The 20,705-nt window shown below is 34.8% G+C and overlaps 1 protein-coding gene across 4 annotated transcripts in view; it reads left to right on the top strand.

Annotated features, from left to right (window-relative positions):
* The window catches only part of LOC149576336 (5'-AMP-activated protein kinase-like protein), a 54,256-nt gene extending 36,104 nt beyond the window's left edge, over positions 1-18,152 (top strand). For 3 of the 4 annotated variants that reach the window (XM_089816881.1, XM_089816874.1, XM_089816867.1), the window contains 6 exons: positions 15,044-15,245; positions 15,340-15,641; positions 17,036-17,184; positions 17,283-17,430; positions 17,668-17,736; positions 17,856-18,152. In XM_089816881.1, coding sequence (XP_089673007.1) covers positions 15,044-15,245; positions 15,340-15,641; positions 17,036-17,184; positions 17,283-17,430; positions 17,668-17,736; positions 17,856-17,951 — 966 coding nt within the window. In that variant the 3' untranslated portion in view covers positions 17,952-18,152. Of the gene's footprint in view, positions 1-15,043; positions 15,246-15,339; positions 15,642-17,035; positions 17,185-17,263; positions 17,431-17,667; positions 17,737-17,855 lie in introns of all 4 variants that reach the window. The other variant, XR_016361442.1, reaches the window with a different exon arrangement.
* The last annotated feature ends 2,553 nt before the right edge of the window (positions 18,153-20,705 follow it).

Here is a 20,705-nt window from a genome sequence, read left to right as displayed (position 1 = left end):
TCTAGATGCGAAATAAGGGTAATGACGTTCACATGAGTATTAAGTTTCCACTTGAAAGCATCATACAAAAGATTATATCACTTAATAATAGATTCACCTCAAAGTTGGGTACTCTACCCAATTCGTATGAAATCAATTCACACACAGGAAAATAATGTGACAATGATTATTCCTAAAGCAAGGAGGGATTTAGGATATGATTAAATGTTAAGGTATTAAAACCATCAGTTCCCAAATTGGCTAATTTATCGGACTCCTTGTTGCCTTCTTTATAAATATGTGCAAATCTTACTTCTTCGAATTCTAAAAGTGTTTTAGTGATAGTTTCTAATTTAGAATTTAAAACCCAATTTGGGGTTGCTCCTTTTTTGAGAGCATTAATTATAATTTGGGAGTCCCCTTCAATCATGATTTTTTTAATTTTTAGTTTAATACAAAGTTTGATTCCTTCTTCTACTGCTTCGAGTTCTGCAATATTATTCGATGCCATATCTAGAGATTTGGAACTCTTTACTATCCAATTACTTGATTCATCTCTTATGATACATCCAATTCCGGCCTTACCTGGAATTTTGCTTGTCCTCAAGCAAGATCATTACTTTTCTTATAGAACCAACATACGAAGCATATAATTGAATGCAAGAAGACATAAAGGATTTATGGAGTATACATCTTGATGCTTGAGAACACAAAGCACCTATAAATTAATAACATGAGTGCATGAAAGCATGAAGTAGACACATAAATGCATGAAAACACAAAGTAGACACAAGGATGCATAAAGACACGAAATAGATACCATGTAGACACATAATATATGCATTCCTTATTAATGCCTTACAATTTACAATTTGTAATGAACTAGGGTCAAGAAAATAATTTACAAAATTTACTTCTTCAATAGAATCTTGCAACCACAAGTGGTCATTAGTGCATATGTGTACATATAAGTTTCAAAGAAAATGTGAGTTGTGATAAATTACTCCAAGCCAACCCCATACTAAGCCCTAGTGCGGAACTTTGGTCCCCTTGGCCTTGGTGGTAGGTGTTAAGCATCCACACGAGGTGGCCTACCAATTGGGATGCTTGTTTTGTTTTGCTCTTATTATTAATCTTATTCGAGAAAACACTTGGGATGTATTTAGATTGCTTAGGCACCACACTCAATGGTTTTTCCCTTAAACTCAAAGTTTACAGATCCAAGCACTGAAGCCTTTCTTTGGACTTACCCACAAGGCACTTGGAGTAGCTAATCCCTACAATTTTGGAATAATTGATTGACTGGATTTACACTAGCCTCTCCTTGAATACACCTCGGTTCTCTCTCCTCAGACTACCCCTATAGTTAAATTAGTAATAAACTATATGTTAATTGAAAAGACCATGCTATCCTAGTTATTATTCCTGTTCATGAGAATGTTGAGATGCAATAGGTTGCTTAGACACCAAACTTAACAAGTTCCCTCAAGGATTTCACTGATCCGAGCCCTTAAACCTTTTTGGGACTTGTCCGCAAGGTGCTCGGGGTCGCTGATCCTTACCTTGTCTTGGGAATGACCAATTGACTGGATTTACACAGGCCTCTCTCTTATTGTATTTCTACTTTTCCTCCCAACTTAGAAATAATAACCATACTTGAGCATGCATGTTTAATATTGTACATACCGGTTACAGAGATGCATAAGCTCTATCTTATGATTTGAGTGTCTTCCAGCAAATATCTATGCTTGTATTGTTTATACACGTGTTGCATATATTTTATATGAATCTGATTTACCTTTCATGCTTTATCTGATTCATGTTATATGTGCACCTTGGTAACCTTACCCTCTATATACTTTGTGGGACTATTATTACACATTCCTTATTGCGAGAATGATCTTCAGTCAGTGGCATGGAATGCACACATCAGCCTTAGATGATATTGTAATTTCTGCCTCTGTGATCAATATGATCATACTGTAATGTTCCCTTGTTTTAATTGTTCTAAATTTGCCCTGAAATACTACTTGACAAATTTCAAACCCTATGTTGCTCATTACCAAAAGAAAATTCCTTTTCTTTGTCATGTTCAAGCTGCCCAACTTAGATTCTATGACTGACTTTTAGCCATCTTTATTTAATATTGGAATGATTGTTATAGGTTTTTTCTTTTTTTTTTTCCTGCTGACTGGATGAATTGGTGTATGAGATTATAGTCTGAAATGATTACTAAATAAAAATGTTCTCTAGTGTACTGGTTATGAACCTCACTTCTACCTCTTTTGCAATTATTTTTGTTCAGCTTGAGAAATAAAATTTTCCCAGTGATTCTAGTATTGTCAAATTATACTGTTATGAACATATTTAATTCTGGTATTTTTATGTTTATGGTCTTGTTATTTCTATTGTTTATCGCTGAAATATAATATCTTCATTTTACTATTTTCCATTGACACTGTGTTTGACTTTGAACTGCCCAGCATTTAGGTTACCTTGACCTTTTAGGTTGCATGATTTATATTGAAATGCTCTCTTTCAGGCTTTCCTGCTACTGAATACATTAATTGGTAAAAATGATTTATACTTTAAAAATATGCTAAAGGTTGTCTCTATTTCCCCGTCATGACTGTTCACTCCACCTATCTTTGAATCCTTTTTGTTCCCTTTCATCATCAAATTTCTCTTATTGTTTTTCTCATGTCAAAAATGAAAAAATTAAAATCTTTGGGAGAGCACGTGCTTCATGATTTTGTTATTTTTGTTTTGATTGCTGAAAGAATGTAATTTGCTTGGCAATTATTTTGGCTTAGGTTGGATGAGTAGCGCTGATTGCCAAGGAACTAATAGAGTTAGTGGCATGATCATCACTTGGCTGACTCTCGGGAACAATTTCAGTTTTCTGGAATGAACTTGTGATGTTCGGTGGTGATCACTGATTAGAGAATTGTGTTGAATAGTATTGCCGATTAATATAATAAATGCTAATAAAAACTATAGATTGCATTATATCATGCTCAAAAAATTATCCGTATGCTTGTCATGTCTCAGAAGATGTGTAGGATATGCATGTTTAGCATTGCGGCCTTTGAGTATGGTGATCTTTGTTGTCACATTGTAATGACCCTTACTCAAAGGTCACTAAAAACTACTAACACTGAACTATGCAATTACGTCAAACACTTGGCAAGCAATCAACTACACTGCTGAGATATAAAATGCTGAAAGAAATATTTGTTAAATTATAATTCCACCCTACTCCATGATACCCAAACAGTGCCAATATACATATATACGCATTCAATTAAGATGTTGCTGCTCTTATAATCAATTACAACTTCAGATTACCAGTAATTTATGGTTTTCTACTAAATTAACAGTGCACTGTCATGACTGATTACAAAGGATTAAACATGCTTTTTGTGTCACTATCCAAGATATACCAATGTCCTATGCAGCTGGGTACAAACAGAGACAAAATTCATAGTCTTTCTTGTCACATGAACAACAATTGACATTTAGAAATGCATCTCGCATATACAGCAGTGACTTTATCCATTAAACTCTCACATACAACATATATTCAGATAATTAGGGGTTTGTAGTCATCAAAAAGTAGCCCAAAACTGAAGGATAACTATATGTGTGCGGAGAAGTCCGAGCCCATCGTTGGAGAGAGGGGGATGAGTGTTGCTGATGGTGTATGTGCATATGATCTCTGCGTGGCCTCATCGATCTATTGTGAGTGGTAGTGGATGGGCCCCCAACTTGCTTGGTTCCTCTAGGAGAGGTAACCAGAGTGAAGAAGTAAGTGATAAACTGGTGAAAGGATGCAAACCCAAAGGGGGATAGCTCCCATAGAGCGAGATCCCGAAGACAGAAGGCCTCCTGGAGATAGAGTGCAAGGCATCACTGATCATGGCACCTAAAGGAGGAGAGGGACATGCACTCTCTGAATAAGCAATGAAACCAACGACGAATCTTATAGTAGATTGGACAATAGAATACAAAATGGATCTCAATCTCAGCCACTCCTGTGTTACAACACTGACAAATCTGCTCATTTCTGTTGGTTTGGTGATTAGTTTGGATAGGGAACCGGTGAGACCCAACTCTTAAAGAGCCTAACTAGATATGTAAGGCATGGGGCCACCGCAAAGAAAAGTAGTAAGGTCTGTTGGAGCTACAATTATGGAGAGCTTACTTGGAACAATTGCTATATTGTCATTGATGTCAAACCTATTGGTAAGACAAGTGTCAAACCTGTTGAAGAGACATTCGCTAACAGTGTAGAGTGCCATAACTATTGATTGATGAAGAGGATTTAAAAAGAAGAGATCATGAGATGACCTAGTGAAAGGTTGAGTTAAGATGTGTAAGTGAGATGGAATTATAATGCGCACTTGATAAGTTAGTACTTAACAAGATAATTTATTGTTTAATTAATATATGAAGTGAAGATGATAGTTGGATAAAGCTAAGAGTTGGAACAAGGCATAATGATAAGCTTGATCGAGTATCATTGTTGCACGGTCAATGAAGGAGTTGTAACAAAAAATTGAGGAACTTAAGCATTGCCGAGTAGAACAATGATTGCCGAGTGATAGTATTGATCGAGTGATCCAGTGAAGACCGAGCAGAAGAACGTAGTGATTGCCAAGCGAAACAGTGAAGATCGAGTAGAAAGGCATAGTGACGACCGAGCAAAAGAATTGCTTGTGAATGAATCAAGATTTGTAGCCGACATAGTTGAAATCTTGGAATAAGCAAAACATGTTGACAATAAGGATTGATGAGTTGTATTATTTAATGCAAGAAAAGGATTAGTTGAGCAATCAAAGGCTAAGACTTGAGATGTTTCTAGAAGTGTTGAGAAGAGAAGAAGAATAAGGTGGCCAGATTCATTGAATGTTCTGGATCTGATCATAAACCCTAAGATCTATGATTGTAATTAAGTGGTAAAAGATCAAGACTACTTATTTAAGGAGGAATCTGATATGTTTTTAGAGTGTCGTTGGAGTGGAAACTTGCAAAGACAAGTGGTGACAGACTTGTAAGGAGTTGTGCGAAGTTTGTAAGATGAAGGATTGCTTGAAGAGTTGCCAAGCAGATTTGAGATGATGAAAATGATGGAGTCCAGTCAATGAACCAGAGTTGAACCGAACAGAGGTCTGAATTTGCAAAGTGAGTTGTAGTTTATCAGATCAAAGTTTCTCTGTTACTTTCTAACCATTGTGGCAGTTGTAAAATCCTTTTGATAAGGTTGACCTAATAGTCATTTGTAAATCCTTTAATCAAGGTGACAGTCTAATGGAATGTTCTTAAGTCCTCTAACAAAGCCACTCCTAACAGGGTGATTAAATCCTTTAACAGGGTCACACCTAACAGTGTGTTTTGTAACCTTTATCAAGGTTGGCTCCTAATAGAGCTCACTTTAGAAGAGGGAAAAAGTGGTAGCATGTTACTGGTGGTTTTTCCTAAATTGGGTTTCCACATTAAATCCTGCTGTCAAACATTGTGTGGATGTTTGGTGTGTGTTTATGCTACTTACTATTTTAAAGTCAAAGTTCATTGTTGATTGTGATAAGTTTCTACGATTCGACACATATAGAAAAAAGAGCTAAATGGAATGAATAAGTTGGATTATTGTAAATAGTTTTGATCAGTGAGTTATTGGGTTAAGTTTGTTGAAGTTTAAAGTGTTTGATTTATACATCTGGACCTGGGGATAACTAATTCACGCCCCCTCTCCCCCCCCCTCTCAGTTATTCCCAAATATTCTAACAAGGTCAAACAATTATGCCATCCTAAATATCAATCTAGTGCTCCGCATGAATGACCATATGAGGGCAGAGGTCACTTGGTTATATAACTTTTGATATATGAATAATATTGGTTATTTTATAATATTTAATTAATATTACTTTTCTATATTTCAAATACATTTTATTTGTCATAATATCAATTTTAATAATTATGTTGGATTATCACTCTATTTCTACATTACCTAGGGACGAGCTTCCGACCCTAAGCCTCAAGTTTTAGAAATAGGAATGGCTTTGGGGACAGGGGGACATCGGGGGATGTTTCCTAGCCATCCCCAACTAGACTAAAAATCAGAAATGCATCCAGAAACTTTGGAAATGGTCAATGAGTTTCTGGATCATGTTGACAATCCTAGGGACTGCTTTGTTGTTTCCTATTTGGCCCTATGAGTGATAAAAGTTTCCAATTAAAAAAAATATTAAACCCAAGAATACATTGGAAAACCTAATTTTTACCCATCTGTGGGCCCTACGCTTGGAAGTCAAACTTCAAATTAATTATAAAATAAAAGTTATAAACTTTATAACTTTTTTTACATATCAAGTCATGAAACTAAGTTTTTTTTTGCATTTCTCGTTCTGCCCGACATACACATGCAGGGACGTAGAAATTTTTAGCACAGCTGCAGGTGTTGAAGTTTTGAATGCAGGGAACATTGGAGTTTGGAAGGCAGCTGCATGTATTGAAGGTTGAATGCAGGTATTCAGCTGCCAAGTGAACGCTCACAAGGTCTTCAACATGCAAAACAATGAATGTTCATTGGGTATTTTGTTGTATGATGCATTCCTTTAGGCTTAGGATGACATTGATAGTGACATTGATAAGGATGATTAGGAACCGCTATCATACTATCGTTGTTTTCATTTTGACTTTGATATTTCAGACTTGGAGTTATTTGTCTTGACATTATATGATCATTGATAGTTGATACATTGATGGAATGATTATATGATTGTCGATAGACCATAGTTGATACTTAATTTTTTTAAAGTTTAAGTCTTTAACTTCCCATTGTTATCATTTTGTTAAAATTTGAAACTTGAAACTTGAAAATTATAGCCTTATGATACGAATCTATGATTTTTTCATCCTCTCATTTGACTCATTTGATGACATACTATTGGTATTCTTAGATGATAATTGAAATTTATCTTATTTTCTATAATTATTTGATAAGATGCTAATTTCTATGCTCTATGATGATTGATGGATCATTATTTGATGAATGAAATTAAATTTTTTATACTATGTTGCTGTGATGAATGTGAAATTGATATATATATATAGCTGCACCTTGCTCCGACCAAAATAAACGTCCGAGAAAGTTGGGGTAACATAGCTTATTGATCATTTTCATACTGTAATATTATTATTATAATGCATTATATTAAATAATGCAATATATTATATGATTAAAATATTATATTATAATTGTATCATTATTTATATTGTAATTATATTATTCATGTTTATTAATTGTTCATTTAACTATATAAATTGTATTTTGAGAGGGATATCATAGTTTGATTTGCCTTGCATATCTCTCGTGCAAAGAGGTCTCCTTGTGTAAGCTTGAAGATTTGTATCTCATGAACTATCTACACTCCAACTAATCAATTGGTGTAATGACCCCTAAAATTCCTAGCTAAGGTTTGAAATGGGCTCAAAATGGAAATTTAACTTATTTTGTCAATTAAGAACCTACAATTAGATTAGTCATCAAATATTAACATATAATCAGTGACAAATCATAACAATCAGATAGCATGTGTAGGATTCCATTAAGGCTTTATTCTATGACTCATCCATGTTATGAAGTTCATGAGAGATTATACAAGTTGCAATGAGCCTATCTATCAATTTGGGGGCCCAAAAGCACATTTGTGATTCAGCCTCCTAAAGGGCATGGAAATACATCCACTATACCTGCCTCAATCAGGCACTGAAGTATATCTGCCATGTCAGCCTACTAAGGGGACTCCCAAGGGACATGAAAGTATATATGCCATATTGGCCTCCTAAGCTATTGAACTTGAATGGACCACTCAGCTACTTGCTCTCCTTATATGCTCACATCTCCCCTTCACAATGGAGTGGTGGATTAGAAATCTTTTACAAGATCATTACATCTACTCTATTTTTGCACATGCAGATTTATATCAAGACAACAATGCATATAACTGTAGCTATATAATATTCCTTAATAATGACTCAGCCAAGACATAACGCTTTTTTATCTCATACGACACTATTTAGAGAGATATCATATGAATTTGAAGGCTCTTCCCAATGCTTAAGATTGTTCCTCTTCCATGGTTGGACTGCAATCCCCTTTGCCCCTTTTTGATGGTTGGAATTAAATTCCCTTTTGTAGTGAAAGGATCATCACCTTATATAATAGTTGTCACCACTTTTTGTTGTTGCCTTTGAGAATAATATATTATCCCCCAAGTTGATCTCCCTTGATCTTTCCTTTTTATCTTCCAATGTGAGGGAGTCATGGCCCATCATTGTGTGTTCTCCTTTTGCAATTGGCACAAGCCTCACAATTACTACCCTTTAAATGAGTCACAACCCTTCCGTGATTACAACCCTTTGAAAGAGTGACAACCTTTCATTATTGCTGCTGTTTGAGAGTCTTTTCCTTAATTTCTTTCCATTCTTTTCTTCTTCCATTAATCCTTCTTCAATTCTTTTTCTTCCCTCTCCCTTCCTTCTTCTATATTCCCTTTTAAATGAACTCTCCTCCCTTTTATATCTTTGTTGGTAAGCAGATTTGAGAGGGGCAGCTTCCTCGTATGATTAGTGATTGGTGTTCAATGGAAGACGTCCAAATGGTTGTGGAGAAGATTAATATTCTTACAACAATGATCTTGAGGCATGACAACAAGAAGTTTTGGCATCTAAATTTAGTCCTAGTGGAAAACCCCATCAGCAACTTCTATAAATTTGTAGTGATACTCCATCAAATGCACTTTAGTTGTGGAGTGTGCAGCCAAAACAAAGAACCGGTTGACGAAATGCCTTCAGCCCATACTGTGCACAAAATGAAGGGAACACAATGCTTATTGAATTAAGCATACACACAAAATGTGGAATTGTAGACATTGCAGCTGCAGATTGTTTGACCAAATGCCCCCAAAGGGCGCCACTTCGTGATATGGGATGATTGCAGGATTGTTTCATAAAATAAAATGTGGTCTATTGGGATGTCATGATTACTGGGAACATGCGGTGAGTTCAAGTATGGTCTGACTAAATTGTTTGACACCATGCTGCTGCCATACCTCCTATCTACGTGCTGATAAGAGAGTTTAGTATCTTAAAGTGCTCTAGTGGTTCGATAATATCCTTCTTTTTCATCAGGCGACATCTTATATTTGATGGAATAAACTAATTAGATAAGGTGTTGTGGCATTAACAATGATTGCAGAAGACATTTATAAAAATGTGAACTTACAAAAGGATCAAAGAGTAAGCATCCATTATCCACAAATGTTATTTAGGGCCCTGTATCTACTTTTGATGTTTGCAACATCCATTATTGTTGCAATATTTGCAGATGAGTTAAGTATTCGACTTTACTCTTATTGGGTTGGCTATACTTTTGAAAACAATTGAAAATACATGTCCAACTTTCATTAAATGGGGACAACGGGATACGAATTTCCCAGACATTTCTGCATTTTGATGTGTAATTAACTCTCCAAACTATATTCTAAGGCGCCTTCACGTAGTTTCTTAGAGACACAGGAAATAATTTGTTGTGAATAAGGCATTCAATAGAAGAATTCAAGATATATTTGAGCATTTCTCTAATAAATTAGTTGCATCTAATAGTGTTGCACATGTTTATTGAGAAAAAGCTAAAGTGGGAGGTGTCTAGGATAGGAAAAATACCACTAGAGTCATTAATCTTGACGAGACTGCATCACTTCACAACATTGATGACAAATGGAGATTTTTGAGAAGGGAGCACAATTTATACCAATTTCATAATGTCATTCAAGATTAAGGTGATTGAGTAGACGTGTGTTCTTGAAATCTACATATCATATATGAGAATGCCCAAAATAGATTTGTCTTGAAAACCAACTTTTCCTTTAGTCATCTTGGTACATTCTCTACAAAGAATTTGGATAAACCAATGGAAAATAAACTATTTGATGGATACTTTGGAGACACATTACCTTGTAGAATGCATGGTTGAATGTTGAGGAATTTCTAAAAAATGACATTAACAAGAACCTAAAAAGAAGATGAAACAATAAATGAAGTCAATGACAAGTTGTCTAATGAATTTTCTACATGATTGAAAACACATGAATTATGTGTGGCAGTCAAAAGGAAGAGGAGACTTTTTCTTTCAAGGATATCATAATTATAATGGATCTAACTCCCATTACATCAAGAATTGAATTCGACTATTTGGTTACAACTTGTACTATCGATGAAGAGTTAATGTTCAATGGAAGAAATAATGTTTTGCGGTAGAGTTGCAGCGAGTGCACATTAAGACAAGTTCTTTGCAAACAAGAGGCTAGCAGATCACCAAAAGATTCAATGCCTACTGCAAAAACAATCCTTTAATGTTACTTTTAAAATGTATAAGCTTCAAGCCATATTTTGTAAATTGTGATGTTTGTCACTTTTGGTCAAAGGTTAATTAGTTGACCATTTTTGCATGAAATCTTGACATTAATTAACCTCTCCAAATTGCGCACAAATAAGTTAGTTATTAACCCATAATTTGAGGTAGTTATGAAATTAGTTACAAGGAGGTTATCTTGTAAGCCTATGAATACAAGGCTTTCCATGGTAAAGGGAGAGACTTTTTGTCAAAGGGGAAACTATGGAGAATCCTCTTTTGAGGCTGCACCATGTGTGAAAAATGCTTTTGAATTTGTATATTTTCAAAAGAAACAAAGATGAATGCATTTAGTCGTATGTCTTGAATCTGTTTATCTATTATCATTACTTGCTTCTCATATGTTTAAGTTGGTAATCGTTTATGTAATGGGTAAATCTAGTTGTTCTCCTATTTATGTAATTGATATGATTAAATGCATTCACTTTCTGGTAACTTGATGTGAACGTATTGAGATAGTGCATCTTTTTATATATCAAGGTTTCCTATCTATTATTTCATTATCATTGCATCTTGCACTAAATACCCCTTTGCAATCATTATCTTTTCTGAAATCCTATTCGATATTTGTATGCCTATCATTGGGGTTTCTTATGTTTATCTCATTTTAGTTTTATGCTCTCTAACCTTTTGTGCTTTTAGGTGAAAAGTACACAAGACTCCCAAATACCCACATCATACAAGGGAGCTGTCCCTCTCAAACACAAAGGAAGATTGCAATCTGATAGTGATCAATTGCAGTCTATCCAACTGTTGGAACAATTGTCACTGTACAGGACAAATAGGGTCAATTTTGAAGATAATCTCCAAGTGGCAAATCTGTTTACCAGCAATCTTATGTTGAGGGAGTCACAACTCTTTATTACATATTATTTGACCTTTCATCAAATTTAATTAACTTCCAATTATATTATATTATATTATATAATTACTGATTTGTCTTTATTTGTTATATTCTAATTTTTTTAGTATTATTTATTATTAAATCTTATTCTAAAAAGGGGACATTACAATTAGGTGCCATTTTCTCTACAACTATGTAGATCCCACTCACACCTTCTCATCGATGTAGAATGGAAAGTTACATGTACACTCTCCTTGGCTAATTGCCAAAAACTTTGCTCATCAAAAGCCTAATCAACCACGCCAACCCGTGCATATATTCGTAAACCAATCCTCACAAACAAACATACGTATCAAAGTGTCCGTAGATTAAAGCAAGGATTGCAATGTGATGAAATTGTTTGCAAAGCATGTTATTCTTGGATGAGCCAACTCTTTCTTGCATATTTTCTTGTAAGGTTGAGCACCTAAGTATGATTATATATATCTTTATGGGTTTTTTTGTGGGCTCTACATTTTTCAAATAGAAAAGGTTGCCAAGATTCTCCAATATGAAGTCAAGGCAATGAGCAACACCGGGAGTTCAAAACAAGGAAGGTTACCTATCCATAACAAGTCTGCCCGCAACAACATAATTTACTACATTATCTGTAACTACTTGTATTACCCCACATTGACCAAGACTCTCTCCAAGGCCTCAAAGAAACATGACCTTTTTGGCATTTCTTGGAGCATTGGTTGACTTCAAGAACATTGTACCACCCAAGAAAGAAAAAGAAATAGCAATTGAGTAAATTAAAAATAAAAAGATTTTAGTCACTAAATCAGTGGATTTGACAATGTACAATTACTTGAGGAAGAAAGGAGAAAATTCAATAATATCCTATTTTTCATGATTCCACCATTAGCCATTACGGTGCAACCAGTCTTCCTCCATATTTCATGCTCTCATCAACTTTGGCTCTCACATCAGCCACTTTTTAATGTAAAAGAGAGCCCTTTATAACTCAAAATAGAGCCCTTTGTGTCCTCATCATTGGAGGCTTTGAATCCATAACAACAAACAATAATGACATCTATCATATTCCGGCAATAAGACCTAAAATGAATAAAATAAACAAAATCAGTATGGCCTTAAAAAAAATTCAATGCCAAATACTTCAAAAAGAAAAAATCAATAGACAGAAGTCAAAATATGTATTTTAAAACAAAAAATAACAACAATTACCTTGCTGCATCGAATGGAATGGTGTAGTAGAACCATAATTTTCCAGTGAGTCTTTTTGGCAGTTTTCTGCCTGTCCTTGTTCCAATCCGTGCTCTCTAGCAATGGTTGGGAACTTGGAGTAGTGCATGGAGCAAAGTATGAATCTACATTGGATGATGATTTACGAAGCCAAGGGCCAATGCTTACATTGACACTACCACCACTACTCACAGGCCTAGGAATGGAAAAATTGGAGAACTCTCTCCACCAATGGCTGTCGTTTATTCCCTTGGCCTCTCTTTTAATTCTTTATTGTTGTTCAAATGTCTAGTTTACATTGCACATCAGGTTCAACTTGCTATTGTTCATGAATAGCGTCATGGCATGTTATCTGTGCAAGGTGATATTTTGATCAACTAATACTTCCCTCATTGCATTTCGTTTTGCAATGAAAACATGTTATCTAACATTTTTTTCCTAGGGATGGCATTTTTTCAACAAAGATCCTTGTGAATTGGGGTAGATATTATGATTTGGATCAATTTATAAACGGATTGTAAGTTGTATTTAATTCTAAATGAAATTTTTAAATAAGTTAACATTTACATTTTCTTATTAAATCAAAATATAATAAAAGAAGAAAAAACTAGGAAGAACTAGAATTTGTGGCTAAAACTTTAAGGAAAAAAAAAAAAACAGTAGGGACTAGATTGGCAGATATAGGCAAAGAAGAATTTATGGAGACTATAGGTCAGTGAATGGAGAGTGGCTGGATAGGGAGGAGGGCGATTGTGGCAAGGGCCCCGAACCCAATGTATGATAGAAGGCCTCAGACCCAAAGTCTCAACAGATAGAAGTGCACTTTAATTTCAAATAACAATTGGCATATAGCCAAGTAAGGCTTGAAGCAAACTCTCATGTGGTGTGGTGTTTATAATACCCTTCCCTTCAATGATGGTGGGGTGTGGACCTGGCAGAGAAGGGATGGCATTAATAGCGAATGATTGAGATAACCGTGGCATAATTTGGTGAAGGAAAAGCTTGATGAGGGTTTAGATCTCCCTAGAATGCCGCAGGAGTATTAATTAAAGGCTTAAGTTGATTCAGCGGCTGCCTTCTAAGTAACAGAGAGACAAGGTGGAAAGGGTCGGGGTTGAAGCCATCATGGATGCCAATTTCACTTTGAACGCAATTGACCAACAATGTCTGTTTTGCAGCAAGGTGTCGAGGAGGCTGCTCAAATGCATTTTTAGGTACATGGAACCCATATTTTTACAGATTCTTGATATCCTTTTAGGGAAGGAGTTTATGGAAACAGATTACAGATATAGGGTGAATGTTGATGTCTCCTCTGCAGTTTTTTCATGAGCTTTGCAGATGGGTACAAGGGAAGAGGCCCTATGGATCATGAGGGCTATTGTCAAACTGGAGTGGATGGGTGGTATGGTGCAAATGTCAGCATTTGCAGAGCCTGGGTATGGCTTCTGAGTACAGAAGGAAGGTTGGCTGTTGGTTGATGGATAAGGGACACCTGTTGGCCATTTTTGGCTCGGAGAGTGACAGTGCAGAAGGAAAAGGATTGAGGAGGCCCAAGATGGGTGGGAGCTTCTCAAGGACTTTGTGCTGGAGGAGTAGTTGGAAGTACATAGCAGGGTACTCAGGCGTGGAAGGAAGAGGACTGAGCAGAAGACTCAAGAGGGTTCCCATTATTGCAGGGAGGAGGGGCATGCGCAATGTGGAGGCATGTTCACCCCTGAAGGCTCTTCAGTGGCTCCTGAAGTTTGCAAGCAAAGAATTGAGAGGATTTGTTGGTGGGTTTGTCTGAGCCCATTCATTTCTCTAGATGCATCAATGGAAGCTATTAACCTGCCCAAATTATCTCGAATCACTGTTTTGTCTGCAATTAATCTGCTGGTTTTCACTAGTGGCATACAATTTTTGGTCAAAATGTAGTTTCTCTTTTCCTTGTGCTTGAGAAAAAAAGAATAACTTTCTAGGGTGGAGTGGATAACTTTAAATGATTTAGATTTGAGGTAAAAGTGTTTTTTTATTCCTTTTGATCTTCACCTACATGGCGGAGAGTTGGGCTCATCGATTCTTTTGTCCCTGGGCCTTTTTTGGCCAGTCTCACACTTATAATTGCCATGTTTGAACAAGTCCAAGGGAGACTTGTAAATATAGTCCTTACTAATTTGAAATGTGTTTTCTCCTTGTTCTGGATATATCGTATATGTAATTGACTTCTAATACCACCATTCTTCCAAGTTTTAGCATATTTAGATGGAGGGTTGTTTGATTTGTATGTAGTTAGGGAAAGCTTAGAGTTTTAGGTGTGTTTCTATCTCCCCTATGGTTTCCCTCTTTCTGTATACAATATGTTTTATGTGTGCGTCTCTGGCTAGAGAGAATATATATATTTATATATTTTTATGGATGCTAGATCTACGTGTGTGTGTGTTATTTTTGAAGTTTATTATTTGAAAACCAATGTTTGGTTTCAACTCACTTTTCTGATATATTTGTTATTCTTGAATGTAAAGTCAGTAAATGGCAAAAGGAAAGTTGATGATAGAAATCTTAGACTACAAAAAAGTCAAGACATTTTCCATGATCATGATAGAGAAACTGCTGAGGTGGGCTACAAGAATAAAGACATTGACTCAGGTGAAAATTTTGTTGAGCCAGACAGATGGGATATTCCAAGTGTGCAACCAATCAAAGAAACTGACAGTGAAACAAAAGGTAGTTTTATACAGTGTACTATTTGTAGTTTACTACAGCGATGTGTTTATATATGCTAGCTTTCTTATTAGAAATTTAGAAGCATAATGTGCAGGTATGCCAGGTATCTCAGGGACATTCTGGCAAAGGCAAAGAAGAGTGGGAGAACAGATCTCATCTCAGACAATGCATTTAGATGAGAGTAGGAGGATGGTTGTAGATAAAATTGATGAAGTTATTGAAAAGGGACAGGAATGGATGTGGAATGTAAAAAGAAGTTACAGTGGCCAGTCTCAGCAAATATATCCAAGTGGTCTTCCAGACATTATAACATCACGTATTCAGAAGCTTGAATCTCAGCTTGTTTCTACTCTTGGATCTCTGAAAGCTGGAAAAGATACCATGGACATAAAGAAGGTGAAAGTTTATGCTTTCTTATGATCCTGTTTGAAGTTTTCATAAGAATAAACAATTATGTGTCTCTGTATTTTATTTGGTACCGCAAAAAAGGTAACTATCTAGATTTTTGTTTGATGTAGCAGAAAGTGTACCATTTTCATCTTGTCTCTGAAAAGCCTTCTTTTATACAATTTGAAGTTCTCTCCTGCCTCTCAACAATAGATTCAGATAGTTTTGGATCTCTTGTGCCTTAACTTTTATAATTATGTGTAGACTTAATTCATGACGAACAACATAAACACAAATGATGATTAAAATAACTGGGAGTTTATTAGACTTCAAAACAAATTGACTTCTAGGATCATGGACTGAAACTAATTATCCAACTTTATACCTTTCCCTGCCATGCCCATGTTTCTGTCTAGGTTTTCTTACGAAATCAACTTACAAGTTGAGTTGCTTCTTTCATTTGGTAATTTGGCCTTCCAAGTTTAGTTCTGGTTATAGTCAACTCTTGGGTTTTGTTAGATATCACCTTTGATTTTGCAGGTTTTTTGTGGGTAAATAGCAATCACGTTAATTGATGACTGAAAAGCCCAAGTTTAGGATAGTGTGATAAAACTGTAGATATGGATCAATTTGTACATAAGGCTTTTACAGATTTACCAATGGCTAAATTTTAAAAGTTGTAGACATAAATTTATTTGCACACAAAATGTAAGACACATATAATAGCTGCATAGACCATGTAGATTTATTTGCATAACTAATTGATCCCAACCTTTCATAGGATGACAGCTTCAGCTTGATAGTGAATTATATTCATTGATAATTTGATATTAAATATGTTATGAAACCTGATCTTTGAGCGTATGGATGATTGGTTTTAACTTTTAATGCTTCAGTAGCCTATAATTCTTGAAGTGTTTTTCAACTCCCATAATTGCTATATACTTTGATTCTGAGATTCGTTTTGAGGACATAAAGAAAGGTGTGTGAGGAGTTCAAGTTATGCACGTGTAGCCTTTCAGTTCACTGTTTGCAATCATATCTAATGAAAAGGAGATTTTTTGATATTGTATGCAACTTAGACTTCACCGTGGGATGTGTCCTATGGTATGTTGTCATATAGGTCTTGGTTTTTGGGTTTCTTTGGCTGACTTAAGGTTTCTATTATCTTAGTAGCCTTGTGTAGCCAATCAAACCTGTCAAAGTGTGCATGTGTCTCTTGTTCCTCTTAGACTAGCTCTCTATAGTACGGACTTTCATTCTGCATGTGACAACTCAAGGAGACTTTTCTTGGCTTAACATGCTTATTGAAGTCATCATTAAGGAATTTGAACATACTATTTTATCAAGATATTTGTGGTTATGAGTCATGATTTTCTCAATTGTGACGACTGTGATACCAGAATGATGATAAGGGTGCTTTAGAAGAGCTTGATAAAGCTTCAGACGCTTTAGAATTCCGAGAAACAGAAGTCATGAAGATGAGAGCTAAGCTTCGTTCCACCCGTGCCAAGCTAGCTGCCTTGGAAGGAACTATGGCCATGGAAATTATGTGGGTTTACCAATTTCACTGATCAACTTCCGAGTTAGTTATATTTTGTTGTTTCTCTTTAACAATTCATAGAATGCAGTTGCCTGTGTTTTCTCTAGGGAGGTTCGCAAGTCAATTGAAGAAAAGCAAAAAAAAGTGGATGCAGCCCAGAAGGTGCTAAGTCTTCTGCGAACTGCTCATATTGTCTGGCCGAGTTCAGCTTCCGAGGTGTTCTTGGCAGGTTCATTTGATGGGTGGACAAGCCAGGTGTGTGCTTTCTTTGGTTATAGTCCTATGGATTTTTGGAGCTTCAAATCTGTTAGTCTGCTTGCATCATCCTTTATCTATTTCCCATATAAGGAATCATGCATATTTATTTTAAGAAGAAAAGAAAATTCAGTCTACAATTTATTAAAGAAATAAAAAAGTCTACAATGCTTTTTTCTATATGATTTAAAGTTAAAACTGATTTTCCAGACTAACTAATTTGCCTTATGTTTCCAGAGAAGAATGGGGAAGTCAAATGCAGGTGTTTTTGTCCTATCTATCCACTTATACCCTGGTCGATATGAGGTATAAAAATATTGTTTTTTAAATATTCAACTGACCTTTTTTATTCATATGTTTAAACCAGAGAAGATTTATTAGTCCAGTTTCATGTTCTGAACCATGATTCTTCTATTATGAAACAGATTAAATTCATTGTAGATGGTATCTGGAGGGTGGATCCACAGCGACCTGTTGTTTACAACAATGGGTTTGAAAACAATTTACTAGTTATCTATTAAGCTTATTAGTGTACAGTAGAATATATAAAAATGCAGTTCTGAATAACTTACATTTTTTCAGCAACTTGGAAGTTGGCGGTGGCACCATCGTAAAGTATATTGTGACATATATACCTGCAAATTCCATCTATTGTGATTCCCGGCTAATGTTGTTTAAAAATGTTCCAATATCAATCAAGGATTCTTTATGATTTTTGACGAGGCATGGACATTTAAATTATTAGTAGTGTGATATGGTTTGGATTTTGATCATCTGAAGATGGTAGTGTCATCCAGTTTGAGATTTTGTCTTGAAGGTCAGTATGATTATTAATTTTGGCTCTGATAATAATAGCAAGATATCTTTTCCCTTGCTCTGTAACTATTATTAGTTCCTGCCAAAGGCAGGATACTATTGGAATCATTGAGTTCTATTTTTAACTAACAAGTTATGCTGAATCATGATCATGTTCAAAGGCAATGATCATAAATTCATTATAGTAGTCAGCTGACCATAATATTAGGGTTACACATGAGGATGCAATTTTGTACTCAATTTGCAATCAGATCAATCTTATTTAATAGAACACACTTTTGTACTTTTCTATAGAACCAAACAAACAAAAATGGGTCCTGGTCTTAGTTTGATAGATGATTTATTTTATAATAGGAACTTTACAGTTCTGTCCAACCAATCATATTAGATTATTAAAACTTTTAGAGAAAGTTTGCATATTTTATAGAATTTTTAATTTTAGTGATTATTAAAATTACTATTTATTTGTCTTATGATTGGTTAATAGCAAAAATAGCAACGAAAAAAATCAAGTTTTTCCTTGTTAAAACTCAAAATACACGTCACCATGTACTGCACAGAAATGATAATTATTTTCATAAAATACCGTGCCTAGATGCATTCTTGCAGATACCGACTATGGGGATAGATAGTATATGTCTGACATTTACATTTTCGCTGCAGCCGTACTCACTGGCACCGTCAAACCATGCTTATGTCTTCCGCAAATATTCGTTTAGAAATTTACAATGACCTTAAAATGTTCAGCATTTGAAATTTTAATTTGTAGGTTAGTAAATGTCAAAGTATTCTGTTATAATTTTAATTTAATTTGTTTTTTTAAATTTAGTTATAGCATATATCTTTATTTTTAAAAACTAGATATATAGATTAGTTATTTTAGTTGATGAATTTTAAAAATCTTAATTTTAGTTCATAAATTTAAAAAAATCTTATTATTATTATTATTTTTATTTTATAAAAAAATCATCAATTTAAATATTTTATTTTATACATTCTTTTTTATAATCATATAAGATTGCTCTCTCTCACGCATTGATGATCTTTTTAACCTAGAAATTAAATAAATCATTTTTTCCAACAACTAAATTAGATTTGATAACTGACAACATCAAGTAATTACTTAATATTAAATTATGTTTGACATCAACAAACACATGCAGCGCGCACACATACAGACACACAAAAACAAAATAAAGATTTCCATTTATATTTTTAGGGGTCTACAATATTTTAATATATTTATGTTGGTAAACAGTTTTGTCAATATGAAATTGTTTTTGAAACCAACCAACTATGCCAACAATGGAGAGGTTGCAACCCATCACTATCGACTTGCAATATTCCTCTGCATTTGAAAGGGGGCAACTCCCTTGTATGATGGGTGTATTTCTCACACACACAAAAACAAAATAAAGATTTCCAAATTATATTTTTAGGGGTCTACAATATTTTAATATATTTATGTTGGTAAACAGTTTTGTCAATGTGAAACTGTCTTTGAAACCGACCAATTGTGCCAACAAGAGGAGAGGTTGCAACCCATCACTATTGACTTGCAATATTCCTCTGCATTTGAAAGGGGCAACTCCCTTGTATGATCGGTGTATACCACACACATACACACACACACACACATACACAAAAAAAAATAAAAAATTAAAGATTTCTAAATTATATTTTTAGGGGTCTACAATATTTTAATATATTTATGTTGGTAAACAATTTTGTCAATGTGAAACTGTCTTTGAAACCGACCAACTGTGCCAACAATAGGAGACGTTGCAACCCATCACTATCAACTTGCAATATTCCTCTCCATTTGAAAGGGGCAACTCCCTTGTATGATGGGTGTATTTGGTATTTTTGTGAACTTTTCACCTGAAAGTACGAAATGATAGAAAGTATAAAACTAAACAAAATGAATAGAAGAAATCTCAATGATAGAGCTATGCATATCGAATGGGATTCCACAATGGATTACCGATTACAAGGAGATTTCAAGAAGATAACTATAATGATGGCAAAATGTAAATAACAAACCTTGACATTTGAAAAGATAAGCTATTTCAATATATTCATAACAAGATACCATGGAATGAATACATTTGCCAAAAAGGAAGATTGTTAGATTGCAGATTGTATAAGTATAGAAAAGATCACTAACTCAAACATACGAGAAGCAAGTGATTCAATAAACCATGAACACATTCAAGACACGACTGAAAGAGTTCTTCATTATACTCTTGAAGATATAAAAATCCAAAAACATTCAATGCATAACTCAAATCTAAAATTCCATTTAGAGATTTCTCCACCATTTCCCTTACATAAAGTTCTCCCCCTTTTTACAAAACAAAATGATCCCTTATATAGACTTGAGATTTAGAAACTACCCCTTTCTATGTTTTCAACCTCTACAAAATTATCCCAAAATATAATTTGAAATTGGAACACCT

Source organism: Cupressus sempervirens, chromosome 1 (assembly GCF_028749045.1).
Source record: "Cupressus sempervirens isolate cs-2001-9-10 chromosome 1, ASM2874904v1, whole genome shotgun sequence".
Taxonomy (NCBI): domain Eukaryota; kingdom Viridiplantae; phylum Streptophyta; class Pinopsida; order Cupressales; family Cupressaceae; genus Cupressus; species Cupressus sempervirens.
Note: the sequence above shows the minus strand (reverse complement) of the source record. Positions and strands in the feature narration are given on the sequence as shown.